Here is a 13,749-nt window from a genome sequence, read left to right on the forward strand (position 1 = left end):
GGTGTGTCGAAGTAGGGAAAACATTAAAAAGAGAAGCACTGAGGAACTCAAGGACCATGACTGGCAAATGCAGATCTTGAATGTACTAAAATATAATGAAATCACAGCTTCTTCCAATGTTGTTTTGGCTCCTGATAAACTATGGTAGAGGAATCAAGCTGCACTGTATTTTATGGGGTAGAGCCAGAGACTACTGAAACAAGGAGAATGCAAGAGAAGCTTGAATCTCTCATTTCTGATGTCTAATCTTTATTCTCTGATGTCAATTATGATGAAACCCATTTACATAATCTCATCTCCGCAAGGATTAAAAGCCTTTATTGAGCATTCCGATTTTGGCAATGTTATCAACAGTAAAAATATCAGAGACATGCTAATACTTCCTTATTCATCTCCTCCTTATTTCTAGCATTTTCCGTTGGTGAAACTAAGCTGCAAATGGTCAAAGTGCAGAGCGAGTGTACCTGTCCCTCAAAATGCTTTGATTCAATCACACAATCTCATTTACTCTTTAACATCCGTTCAGGACAAGTAGAAAAGTATCCCCCTACAGAGAAATCAATTCACTGCGGAGCGTATGATACGAGGCCGTCATCAGTAACGACGTTGAGGCACCGGGCCCACGTTAAGCTTTTTTCAGGAATGGTTTCCAGCAAGGAGGCAGTAGAGGTTTAGTCTGCCAAAGCTCTCTCACCTACAAATCTCTTAGTCTGACCTCAACAGCCAGCACTCCTTAACTGTTCATTTCTTTCAGGTCAGGAGGCCTTCTGGCTAAGCAGCCAAAAGGCATTATGGATGGCTCTCTTGATTCAGGCTTTGGAAGGCATAAGTGTGTGAGTCTATTACGCATAAACTGAGCATCAAAATCACTCATGAGTCTATAGAAATTGGGTAGAGTTCCATATTCTTCATGTACATTTCAAATTAATGACACATAAGTACTAATAGACGCCCTTGCTCTTTGGGTGTAAAAAAAACTGTTACACTACACTGGCAGGTTTTGCCCAATGTTAGAAAGGAAATCCGCAGTGAATCCTAATTCTCTTAAGACACTGGTAAATCTACAGGGTCAAGCGTAGAGACAGTACCAATCCCAGAGGGCCACATTTCCTTCCAACTCTAAGGGTACTCACAAGTCACAAATCCAGATTGTAATTGTAATGAAAGACACAGAAACACTTCACTATTCCTGTGCAGGGTGGCACTTTTCTGTCACACTTAGCTACTGGCAGAGATCATTGAGATACTGGAAATATCATTTGAATTGTAGAAAACGCTTCCATGAATGACATTATACATGATGCACGCCCCCTGTCATAGTCCAAATCACCCTCTCATTGATTATGTCACATGCCTGTTTCTCGCTTGCCCTGGTTTGTTCTTTAAGACCACAGGTCCCTGGCAACGGTGCGCTGGAGGTCATCCTGCTCCTGCAGCCGTCGCCTGTGCCTACCCTCGAGTGCCTTTCTTTCCTGCGCGCTTCCTACGCTTCGAGTTCTTACCACTGCGTTGTCAGCTTTTTATTTCCGTGTTCGCTCAACTCGAGCTGTTGTGAAGATCAAAGAGTCTCTAGACATTTCCCACCTAGCCCTCCTTTCCTCCTTGCCGTCAATGTCACAATATATAAACACATATTCCGCTAAAGTTCTGAGAGACATTTAACACAATGTCAGTGTACTCAGTCAACCACCTCAAATGGGGAAAAAAATGCGATGCTGGGTGAGGCTCTTTTATCTGGCAATCAACAATTTCCAGAAGAAATCAGTACATATCATTTACACTAATTCAAACAGTTATCTGGACTATTCAGCATTATTATAATTCCAAGGAATATTCACTTATCGAGGGACACTTGCATAAAATGAATTGTTGCTTTCTCACAGTGATCGGTCATGGCACCACAGTCCTGGCCCATCCGGGCCTACAGGGTGAAACAATACAGGCCTATCCAGCTTTCAGCAGATTAATGTTGTTTAGCTAAAGATCCTCTTGTGCTAAGTGGTACTAAAACACAAGTCCCTGCCTGTATGAGCAAAGTCACCACATCAAATGAACGCAAAAGAGGAGGGGAAAGGGGAGTAGGCTTAAAACAGAAAGAAATCATGAAGAAAATTCCTCTCTCTCAAGCAGTCCAAAAAAGCAAAAGATAAGCTCTGACCTCCGCTGAAAGGTTCTGGAGCTTCTTAGATTACCTCTCTCTGCGCTAAAACTCAATCACGGAGGCTTTTGTCAGACTCCAATGCCTTGCAAGAGACTGAAGAGCACTGCAGTGACCTTTCCACAATAGCGGCCGCTCCAAAATATGAACCGTTGAGCTTAACGGCACAGAATGAAACCGGTTCTATTCTAAAGCGACAATTGGATTCACTGGGCAGACTTGTGTCGGCACTGCAGTCAACCATCAATAACATCAGCTCCCGATTCAAAGCTGCGCGACTGGTCATGGAGGGGGCCGTCGTCCTCGAGGAGCGAGGGGGGCAGGTCAGGCAAGCAACAGCTTCACATTGTAAAGGCTTGATGGTCTCGGAGCTATTGGAGGGTGGAGTCCTCCACCTCTTCTTGCACTGGCCAAAACTAACAGGGCTGTGACGAGGCGTTCGATTGCTGTTCAGACCATCATACTTACAACGGAAGGATTTTGCAGATTCATGAACTTAATAATTGGGGCGGAAAGGGTAACAAATGTCCCCTCGTTGCAGAGGAACAGAGTCGATTTGGACCACGTCCGTGTCGTGATAGAAAGAGATAGTATGCGAGATCATACGTGTTGAAGAAAGTGTTTGAAAGAGGGCTCTCGAGTGTTTCTCCCCTGGCTGTACAACCTGGAGAAGCAATCTGCTATGGAACTGGCCTGCTCATATGCGAACAAACAATGCTTGACCGTCTCTCTCTCTCTCTCTCTCAGACAAGATACACCCAGGCAGGCCAGCATGAAGTCATGCAACTGTGACCCCCAGAGCCTGACTGAGCCTTGAAGGGGAATAGCATGGGTGGGGTCAGCTTCCCTGGCCATAATGGCGATGACCTTTAAACGATCTTTGACTTTATCTTTCTCTTTCTCCTTACTGCTACAAAGAAAAACGACCTGTTCTTGTATGTGTGCGTGCGTGCATAAAAACAATGTGTCATGGAATCCAAATGCCTCTAGTGACTCCAGAATTGAAATTTGGAGGGTGTGGTGGCCTACATTCAGCAGCTGTGAATGAGATTGCGAAACAAACGGACAGGTTTGAAAATATTTACATGTCGCTGAACCAAAAGATACCGCACATTCCGCAGAGATCATCACACCCCGAAGGGCGCAACAATCTTTGCTCCATGGGCGACTTTCGACCCACCATCTAATTGGTGGACAGAGAGGCTTCAGGCCCGAGCACTGGCCTCCTTCCCTGACCTTCAACACACCGACGCCAGACAAAAAGCAAACGGACAGCCGGAGGGCCAGACAAGCGGACAGGCGGCAAGTCAGAGGGCCCGGCCTGACATCTGCTCATGCTCGTAATGGCCCCTTCCCACGAGCCTCCAATGCCGGTAATCTTGGCAAGAGGCACGCTACGCCACCCCCGACCCCACGCAGTGAATCCCCACTGCACCGCACAGCCCACTGCCAACATGCCATGCCGGAGAGACCCACACAGCTGGGCGGTGGACCCACCGGCATCCGTGAGACTCCGCACTCCTCATGGTTTCCAAACAGTCATGCGTAGCAGTCATGGGCCACAAATGCAAGCCGAGCCAAGCTACGTCCGCAAACGAGAACTCACTGACCCCCTGGTAACATTATATATAGTGCCGATGATATATTGCATATGAGTATGAACCACTTGCGAAAATGAAGGCCAAGAAAAGCATCCTTGTCCATGTGGTGAGATTTAGGCTAAAACAGCTGTGTTTTACTCACCGCCTTCTTATTGCATGCAGAGGATTTTGGATGGCTCCCCCTACTGGTTGATAATCCACATAACTGTACATTCACCAGCCACTTTTTAGAAACACCTACCTTATACTTAATTTATTAGGTACACTTATAGCAAACAGCTGTACAGGTACAGATTAAAGCCAACCTGTTAGCATGAACAAGTTTGTCATGTTTTCCCTGTTCAATTTCTAACCACAGAACCATTGCCGATCAGCGAACATGAAGGCATGGTAACCATAATGGTTGTTTTTGTGGTCTTCCAAAGAAAAAAAAAACAGTTAACAGCAGCCCAGAAGTCAGACACTCGGATAGCACACTCACAGGGCTTTTCTAATAAATAAATCTTCCTAATTAAGTGCGACCTTATGCTGTTCTCTTACAGGTAGTTTATGAGCCACTATAATAACATGTTGCAGGCCAGATTACACTGTACATTACAGAACATGGAGAGGGGAAAAAAAAAACAAAAAAAACAAAAAAAAGGTTTGCATCAATAATCTGGATATACCTAGAGGCACGATCCACAGCCTCTGGTGAAGCAGTAAATCTCTATCCTGATCTTAACAGCAAAACACTCTAAAAGTGCCAGCCTGTGGAATAAGAGCTCAAATTTCACTCAAGGTCAAAGCAATTACTCCTCCAAAAACTTTCCAGCATCGCATTGTTCAAACTTGTCCTGGATCATCGCTGTATCTCAAGTGGGGCAAAAAATATTTTTTTAAAAATACAGTGACGAGGGTCTGTCTCCAGCGGCCCTGGGAAACGTCTCCCATCACATCTCCAGCATTTCCAGCTATTTTCAACATATCCAGTGAGAAGGGCCTGGACAGAGTACATTTGAAATTCTTCAAATTTCAGAATAAGTTCATGTGTGTGGTTCTGATTCATATGTGTCTATTAAAAATGTTTTTATGGCACTTATCTACATACTTCCATTCTTTATAGCAAAATAAACACCACAGTTTCCTTAAGAGTTTCCTTACATTTTCCAAAAAAAAAAAAAGCTTAAGAGAAGAGTTCAATGCATATACAGTATTTCACAGAGATCCATAAATCTGATGTTTTCCTTTCGTTTGGGGGGGCGGGGGCGGGGGGGTGAGCATGTGTATTGTAAAACACTGCCCTCATGTGGGCAGTGAACTGATTCAGGTCCACTTATTCTGGTTCCTACACAACAAACGAATCTCTGGGTGCTTTTCCCCGGCAAATCAAATGAATGGTGATTATTCTCTTAGAACATTCTTAGTGATTCGATGAATCAAGTTGGCAAATTCTCAGTTTCCCTCCTTACTGCAGTGCAAAGCAGGATCTCTACTGCATACTCACTCAAGCCAGAAAGCTATTCAGCTCTGAAATGCCTCAAAGAACTGCTGAATAGGTCGCAGTCACACTCTGCTCTAAAGCTAAAATGGGAATTAATGATCTGACAGAAACTCTTTTAACCACTGCAGTTACCTGGGGATGGAATACCAATTAAACAGACTCTAAAAGAGAGTCACATTACCCAAGAAATATAACTATAATTCTTTAAACTAGCGACCTGCACCTATTGACCAGACTTGCGTTTCATGCACGTAGTAGGCGTAGTAGTTTGTTTTATCATTGCTCCACCAGGCATTATTGCCAAGCAAGTCACATAAAGAACTTATAAAATATTTGAGAGAACTATTATGCTAACACCAGACAGCAGAGGACACAGTGATGCATGAAATCTGATTAGTGTTTATTCACCGGTTAGAATACAGGTCTCTCAGAAGAGTATTCATCTCAGAGTCTGATTTGATTGTACCTGATTTATGTTTTAACAAAACAGCAACTCAGAGCAATTTCAGAGAGCAGCCCACACATGACAGGAATCAATAAACAGTCAGAGATTCAGACGTAGATCAGTTATGCTTGAAAAATTCCTGCATGATTACAATGATCATCAAATCGGATGCATGTGAAAATCGACGCATATTCTTGTTTACATTTTCTGACATGTTCACTTTTTGGTTTACTTTTGTAGACATTTCTTTAACCAAAAACCAAAACCAATCCCTTTGAAGACTCCATGTTGTGCATGTAATAATTTCCATTCCATATGACCATTGCTATAAACAAAAAGGGGAAAGTATTATATTTAGGAATAAACATCTCTTCTTTGCCAAGTCTATGGCTCAATTTAAAAATGTCAAAAAAAAAACAAAAAACCAAAAACCCCAAAACCCTTGTTTAATTTTTACTCTGGTTAAACTGGTTCACACAAACACAGCAGCCCAAAGAAAACATTCATCAAAGGAAAATCCAGTAGTGGCAACATGTCCACATATGTCTACCATCAGTTAGACTTATGTTAGTAAAAAACATTACATCATCCAGTTAAAGCGTGTGAGCATGGCTCAAGTACAGATAGACTCCACACTAACACACTACAATTAATCAAATACAGCAGTTTTGCCAAGCCAGCACAATGTTAAGCCCTTACTGGTCATCAAGACATGGAAAGCAAAAAGGAGACTAGCTACATCTCAGTAGGAAACTAGAATATCACTCACTATAAGACTAACAAGTCTGACATTACCAGTCACGCTTATACACACGTAAGTTCATGAAACGTGCGAATTCCATATAAACCAAAAAAAAAACCATTCTCTCTAAGGAGATGAGTTCATTTTAATATCAAGTATGAAGTTCGCCTCCTTAATAAAACAACAACAACAACAACAATACCCTCAAAGCATAAAAGGTAACATACATTTATATAAATGTAAACAAACGGTTAGGTTTTTCCTTTTTATAAACAAGGTCCCTCTCCCTTTTGGGCGTTCTATAGAAAGGCCATAATCAAGTTCATAAAGAGTTCAAAAACACAGCAGTGTTCTCTCAATGTAGTTCTCTAAATGTATAATGACGCGGTATTGCTTATCATTATATAGACTATATATAACTGCTGTACCTGGTGAAGCTACATAGTCAAATGCAATTTCTTCCTAAATAAATGATATGAAACACTGAAGTCCAACGCTGTGCTCAACACTGGCTATGTGGCACAAAGTCCGTCAGAGCTGAATGCATAGATGGCGTTACGCAGATGGACACTGAGGGTGCCTAGAAATAATCCCAAAAATACTAGCATTCACTCGCGCAGGGCAAACAGGCTTCTCTTCTGCTGTTTTTGGCTCCTCTCTGTTCCTCCGGTACTTTTCAGGAACAGGCCCCGAGCTCTGAAGAAGCTTACATCCAAATGGATTGGCCAATCACAGATGGCACTGCTGCCGTAGGTAAATGTGGTACGAGATATCAACGTTGGGTAAACCATTCCACCACCAAACGAAAGCAAAAGCACATGGCATCCCTTTCTTGCTTCTGTAATAATGTAACCGATATCAGTAAGGTAAACGGCTATCATCATGATTCAAAAAGGAACTGAATTTACGAGGAGATTCCCCTGCTAGTAGCAGACCGAAAAGGCTCAGTGGAGCCTTCATGACAGCTTTTCTGCACACACTTTTCCAAAATGAAACGCACTGCTGTGTTTTATTCTAACAACATTTTCCTGAAGTGAGCTGAGTAATGAGTGTGTGTGTGTGTGTGTGTATGTGTGTGTATGTGTGTGTGTTTGTCTCATTATGCCATACATACATCTTCTTCCCAGGAACATGCTTTAACAAGGTTTAAAAAAAAATGCATTCATACTAAAGAAGTACAAAAAGTCCCAAAAACAAATCCACCCATGGTGGGAAAGTGCAAACTTTCAGACTGGTCCTTATGTTCTTATATTGACATTCAAAGTGCAACTTCTCAAACAAACAAACAAACAAACAAACAAACAAAACACAAAAAGCCAGATGAATAACAAAAGGCAAAAGTGGAGCTGTCCCACCTCACTGCTGAGAGCACGCCCCAGGCTTGTCCTGCTGGGGGCGCTCCATCACGTCCTCATTCTTTTGCTCTATCGCCACCTACAGCAAAACAGGAGAGGGGCGTTAAGATGTAAAGACCGACTCTCCCCACCAGAGGGCAATCATTTCAAATGGGGGAAAGAAACTGTGGTTGAAACTGCAGGTAATTGGCCGCAAAGACATTCTAATACGTGTCCATTGCCAAAAAAGGATGTAGTCAATAGTAAGGGTGGGTTCTTTATGGATCAGTATAGTAAGGGTGTGTTAGTGTTGCGCTTTTATCTGTTATCAAGGAGAAAAAGGGAGGATTTGATCTGGGATTAGCACTCCAGTTTAAGATTCTTTATGGATACTGGTCCTGGGTGTGGTCATCTGTAGGCATTAATTCATAAAGGAATCCGAATTTTTACACTATATATAAGGGTGCCAATGTGCTATTGTTACCCTCCACCACGCTTCAAGAAAGAGTCTGTGGTGCATGTGGTTGACTTAGGAAGAACAAAAGCATGATCGGTGAGGTCACATACTCGCCCGTTGACACACCACACACACACACGCGCGCCACACCTCACCTTGGGCGACGACTTCCCATGAAGTCTAACTCAAGATTGAAAAAAGGGTGTCTCGCTCCCCTCTCCCGAGGGTGTAACAGGAGGACGCTCGCTCATCTATCCCTGCAAGTGTGTTAAAGAGGCCGATTCTCTCTGAAAGCCAGAGGAGGGGTCATGGGTGGGGGGGGGGGGTCTGTGGGAGTGATAGGCTGTTAGGGTTAACCCAAAGCCTAACCCTAACCCTTTTCTGCCTTTCAGTGATGCAGTCTGCTGCTGGTGTTTAGCAGGAAGTGAACCATCCCCTAAAGGCATGCTAATCACTCTTGTGCCCAAAATGCATCTTGTCCAAATGCTCACTCAAAGGGTGTTAATGTATACTGACAAACTGGTCACTACATTTGCTGGGTGATAACAGCAAAACACACATAGCTGGATTTATGTGTGTTTTGCTATTTGCTGTTTGCTGCACACACACACACACACACACCTGATAGGAATAGTGGGCTTTGTAAGTGATCCACTTCTTCAGCTCGGCCCTGTCTCGTACAGACAGCGAGCGGATGGTGGTCTTCGAGGCAGATGCGGCAGGCATGTCGAACTCCACCTCCACCGAGCACTGGAACTGGCGAGGCACCTCCCAGTCCGAGCCCAACTCCAAGCGGCAGAAGAAGGTGTGTGGCTGCCCCATTGCTGGAGAACACAGAACAAAACCCATCGGATGGTCACAAACATCCTACTCAGACACCAACAAAGAACAAAATTCTCTTGGATAGTAGAGAATAATAATAGATAATTCTCTCGCTGAGTGTAATACTGTGAAATAAGTGCAGTAAGTTATATATGAAGTATTATACTGCTCTTTGGCTAACATTTGTTCATTTTAAACGTGCTTCATGAATACATCTGACTTTCCTTCTTTAGCAAAGCAATAAAAGTCCCCCCTCATATCAAAAAGCCCAGTCTCTGGATGAGAGACTGCTTTGCTCCCCTGTAGTCCAGCACTGCACTGCTGCCAGCCAAGATTCAGCTCATTAAGTCATTACCAAGCCTTTTATGAGCTGAAGCGAGCGTGTTAGAGCAGGAGAAGCCCAAAGCGGCACTGCAGGACTCCTCATGAGAGCAGGACTGAGATCCTCATGTTAAAAGCAGTGGAAGAGGCTTCTAGAAGCGGCCGCTCCTGCTTAAAGAGCCCCTGACGCTGTTCCAGGCCTCCCCGTGACGTTACAGTACTGGGCCAGCTTCCCAGACACAGGCCAAGCTTGGTCCCAAGTCCAAAATGTGCTCTCATCGGGGACTCTACTGTGAAAAGGCCTTTTTCAGTCAGTCAAAGACTAGGATCTGTCTGCACATAAACTAATATTATTTATACATACATACATGCATACACACACACACAAAAAAAAAAGTAATACCCCTCTCTCTCTCTCTGGACATTATTTATAGACATGGATAAAATAAAATAACAACAGGAAATTACAATAAAACAATGAAAAAAAAAGGTTAAAGAAATGGCAAAAAAAAAGCAAAGTGAGAAAGCAGGATGGTGGCTCTAGTGATGGGGAGAGAGCTGGGCTCGCGTGTGTCGGGCTGATGTGTTTGTAGGGTGTGGGTTTTGCCGACGTGTGTTTGGATTGTGTGTTGGGCAGGTGTGTGTTTGGGTTTGTGCATGTTTGGCTAATGTGTGGAGGCTGTGTGTTGGTCGAGTGTGTGTTTGGAGGGTGTGCATTTGCCTGCTGATTAGCTGTTTGGGGAGTGTGTGTTGGATGGGTGTGTGTGTTTAGGGAAGTGTGTGTTTGGCTGATGTGTGTTTTTGCAGTTTTGAGTGTTTAGCTGATCTGTGTTTGGGGGGGTACGTGCGTTTGGCTGACGCGTGTTTTCCGGGTACGTGTGTGTGGCTGATGTGTGTTTTGGAGAGTTGGCCTGATGTGTGTTTGGGGCGGGGGGGCGGGGGGGTGTTTGTCTGATGTGCGCTGGACTACGGACGCGGTGAGCTGGACAGAAACACAAAGGAGTGGGAAAAAACCCAATGAGCTTGTGACCAAATGAATAATGGCAGCTGGGGCTTTGTCCAGCCATTCGGACGTGGAGAGGGAACCCTGCTGATGAACTACTGAAAGGCCTGCGACAGTGGCCACAGACACAAAATGCCAGTAAAGGCCTACCAAAAGCATATGCTATGAGCATAGAAAGGCTATATGATGTCTAGCTGGTAGTTTCCATGACAGTGCTCAAGCTTTGTGATTTAATACTGTCCCAAAAGGACAACCAATAAGACAAGTCCATGAACAGCAAGTCTTCATGGCTTTAAATCTCAGGTCAGTATATTAAAGATTTCAGTCAGCGGCATGTCAGTCACATATGTGATGGACTATAAATATTCCCAATCTAACTTTCTGACCAACACTATCTATCCATATTATAGAAGGTAAAACTGAAACATCTTCTAAAGGATAAGTGGGAACAAAACATCAGATAATTCCTGTAGGACATTTTCAGGTGGGTTTATAAAGGATGGGTAGATTAGCAAACACGTTCTGTGGACAAAGATTACGTCTGTTGCAAACTGCCAATTATTACTGGGCTAAGCCCAACTCTAACCTTTGATCAAAACATTACTTTGGACACACACACCAAAAACACAGAACCATGCAAAGATCTAGTAGGGCCAGCAAAACAGATGAATGAGGCATGTTGCGTTGCAACAACTGCGCCCAGAAGAACTCATGAGCCTGGCTGAGCCTGTGTTACAAGAAACTGCATGAAGTTTCAATGTGGCTTTCAGTCCAAAATGACAGTGGCACAAGATTTACGACGCCTTCATGGTCAACAGGTCACTGCATGACCACTCACTCTGTACAGTCACCCTGTACGAGATCCCTCCTATTAAAGACGTTCACATGTACCACTGCACTTGTGTTGCAGCAAATGCCTTGAAATAACGGTAAATAACACCATTTACCAAAGTGTTCTTTATTTGGGCACTTGCTTTACAAGCTGTAATTAATTTGTACACCAAGCAGAAGTGCTGCTGTACGTCCTGAGCTATTTTTACTTGTAAGGATTTCCACTTCTCCAATGCCTGAACATCAATGTCCTGTTCTGAAGAAATCGGCAGCAAGTAACAGCCCTTTGTCTTTTTGCACGCCAAGCCCACAGCAAGGTAGCTGTAGTCACACGTTAGCAAGCCCATGTAATAAAGACGTCGGGCCCTACCTGAGTTTTTGTCTGGCAGGCGGCTGATCCTCCACACCACGGACTTGAAGGCCTGCTCATATTTGGCGGTGCCCAGAGTTACCCTCATGGCGGGCTCGGAGCCCGAACTGCTGGCGGTGCCAAGGCTGGCTCCTTTATTAAAGCGCGCCTTCAGAGACTTCTCGCCCATCACGCTCTCGCGACGGAAGTTCTTGGCCCAGATCTTGGGGATGGGGTAGCGCACGGCCACGTTCTCGCACGGTATCAGCGTGAGGGGGTCTCGGTTGGACGAGAAGCCCGACGACATCACCAGCCAGGACTGGAGCTCCACCTCGGCGCCGCAGATGCCAACGACCGTTCTCAGGGCGAAGGGCAACGTCTTCTCCGCATACGCTGTCCGGAATCGCAGCAGCTCAAAGCGCTGCCCAGGCGGGGGGTCAAAGGTGATTGTCCTCGACTGCACAAACTCAGACGGGTCGACACACTCATGCAGTCGACAGTCTCGCAGGTGAATCCAGCGCGTGGTGGTGTTGGGAATTATGTCGTGCCGGGACACCACCTCTTTACCTTTGACCTGGACGTCATTGAGGCCGATGCAGCAGGACGGGGAACCTGTCAGGAAGGCGAGCACTTTCACTCGCGTCGTCACCAGCTGCTCGAGAATGCGACTGCCTCCTTTAGCCAAGACCCCGTCGAAGCTGTCGATCACCTCCACGTAAATCTCCTCCTCAGTGTAGGGCACAGGTGCGCCCAGGGAGCCCATGTGGACGGGCAGGGCTGCCAGCTTCTCCTGCAGCGCGTACCTGAAGCTCCGGAACTCCTGGTAGTCGACGGTGCCGAGCTTCACCAGCTGCTCTGTCACGGGCATGTGCACCACAGTCACCTTGGGCTGGATCTTGCGCTTCTCCCGGTACGCCACGTGCTCCAAGCTCAGCGTGTGCACGCGACCGCTCTCCTCGTAGCTCTGCAGCTTGTGCTCGGAGACCTCGAGCTGGCTGCTGAGCTGGAACGCCTTGAAGGGTTTCTCCAGGCCTCTCTCGTAGAACAGCTGCAGCTGGCCGCCAGCGCTCAGCCTGACGAAGATGGGTCCCCAGTGGCGCGAAGACATGATGTTCTTCTTCTCGGGGATGCGCAGCAGCAAGGCCCAGCCATCCTGCGAGGCCGCGTGCGGAGGCTCGTAGGGAGGGTCCGCCACCACGTCCCCTTCCGCCGAGTCGTCCGCCGAGTCGTCGGCCGAGTCGTCGGCCGAGGCAGCGCTGCCGCCCACATGGTCTGTATCAGAGATCCGCAGCTGTCTGAGATGATCCAGGCCCATGCCTGCGGAACCTGAGGGGGGACCGTCACTGGCAGGAGAGAAGGGCAGGATGAACTCCTGTTTGATATCAGCAGGCTGGGAATCACGGAGGGGGGAATTGAAGGAGAAGAAAGAGGAGCTCTCCCTCTCCGAGTCTTTGCTTCCGGATGACTTCCGCTCCGCCTTACTGAAGTAGGCACTAAAGGGGTTAATAGAGGAGGGCTGGATGTTGGAGAACTCCTTATCCAGGAAGGGATTCTTCTTGGTGTAAGGAGTGCCGCTGTTCAGTGCTGAACTGTGCAGGGCAAACACAGAGTCCGTTCCCTCTGCGGTTAAATCCAGGATGTGTCCGTCTGTCCTCTGGCTCTGGACGCAGGACACAATGAGGTTGCTGTTTGCATCTTGTAATGGGGAGTTGTTGAGGTTGTCGACCCTGATGTTGGATGGTTTTGCAGCATGCCGGTAGCCTGGCACCTCATCGTCATCATCAAAAGTTACCCAGTTGGCAAAGCGGCTAGAGCTGGCAAATGATTGGCCGTTTGTGTGTGGGTTGCCGGCTGTCCAGCTGACTGTGTCCATGTTCACGCCTTCGTCCTCTTCACAAACAGATGAATCTGTGAGATCAAAGGCAAACACATAAGCCCATCTTTCTGTTTTTACTTTATGAAATATCTATAGGGAAGCTTCTTATGTTCAGGTGTTCAGACTCATTTTACAATCAAACACAAAATAAGGTAACTGACAAATACTGCCGCCCTCCTACTGGTCTGAGTGTTCATTTGCTTCTCATAATTGGAACAGCTTTAAAGAGACAGTGGCTGGACTATCAAATATAGCTTCAAAAAGAAACAAAAGACATTTTCCCTTTTACTGTAAGGAATCGGACACCATTACAATGCATGTGTACAC

The 13,749-nt window shown here is 45.7% G+C and overlaps 1 protein-coding gene across 12 annotated transcripts in view; it reads right to left on the reverse strand.

Moving 5' to 3' along the window:
- ston2 (stonin 2) overlaps positions 1 to 13,749 on the reverse strand; it is a 31,208-nt gene that overhangs the window by 1,404 nt on the left and 16,055 nt on the right. For 10 of the 12 annotated variants that reach the window (XM_081721614.1, XM_081721613.1, XM_035532795.2 and 7 more), the window contains 3 exons: positions 11,568 to 13,454; positions 8,842 to 9,044; positions 5,621 to 7,863 (listed from right to left, as the gene is read on the reverse strand). In XM_081721614.1, coding sequence (XP_081577740.1) covers positions 7,786 to 7,863; positions 8,842 to 9,044; positions 11,568 to 13,454 — 2,168 coding nt within the window. In that variant the 3' untranslated portion in view covers positions 5,621 to 7,785. Of the gene's footprint in view, positions 1 to 5,620; positions 7,864 to 8,841; positions 9,045 to 11,567; positions 13,455 to 13,749 lie in introns of those variants that run through there. The other 2 variants (XM_081721615.1, XM_081721616.1) reach the window with 2 other exon arrangements.

This window comes from Electrophorus electricus, chromosome 10 (genome assembly GCF_041902795.1).
Source record: "Electrophorus electricus isolate QZ-2024a chromosome 10, ASM4190279v1, whole genome shotgun sequence".
Classification (NCBI taxonomy): Eukaryota; Metazoa; Chordata; class Actinopteri; order Gymnotiformes; family Gymnotidae; genus Electrophorus; species Electrophorus electricus.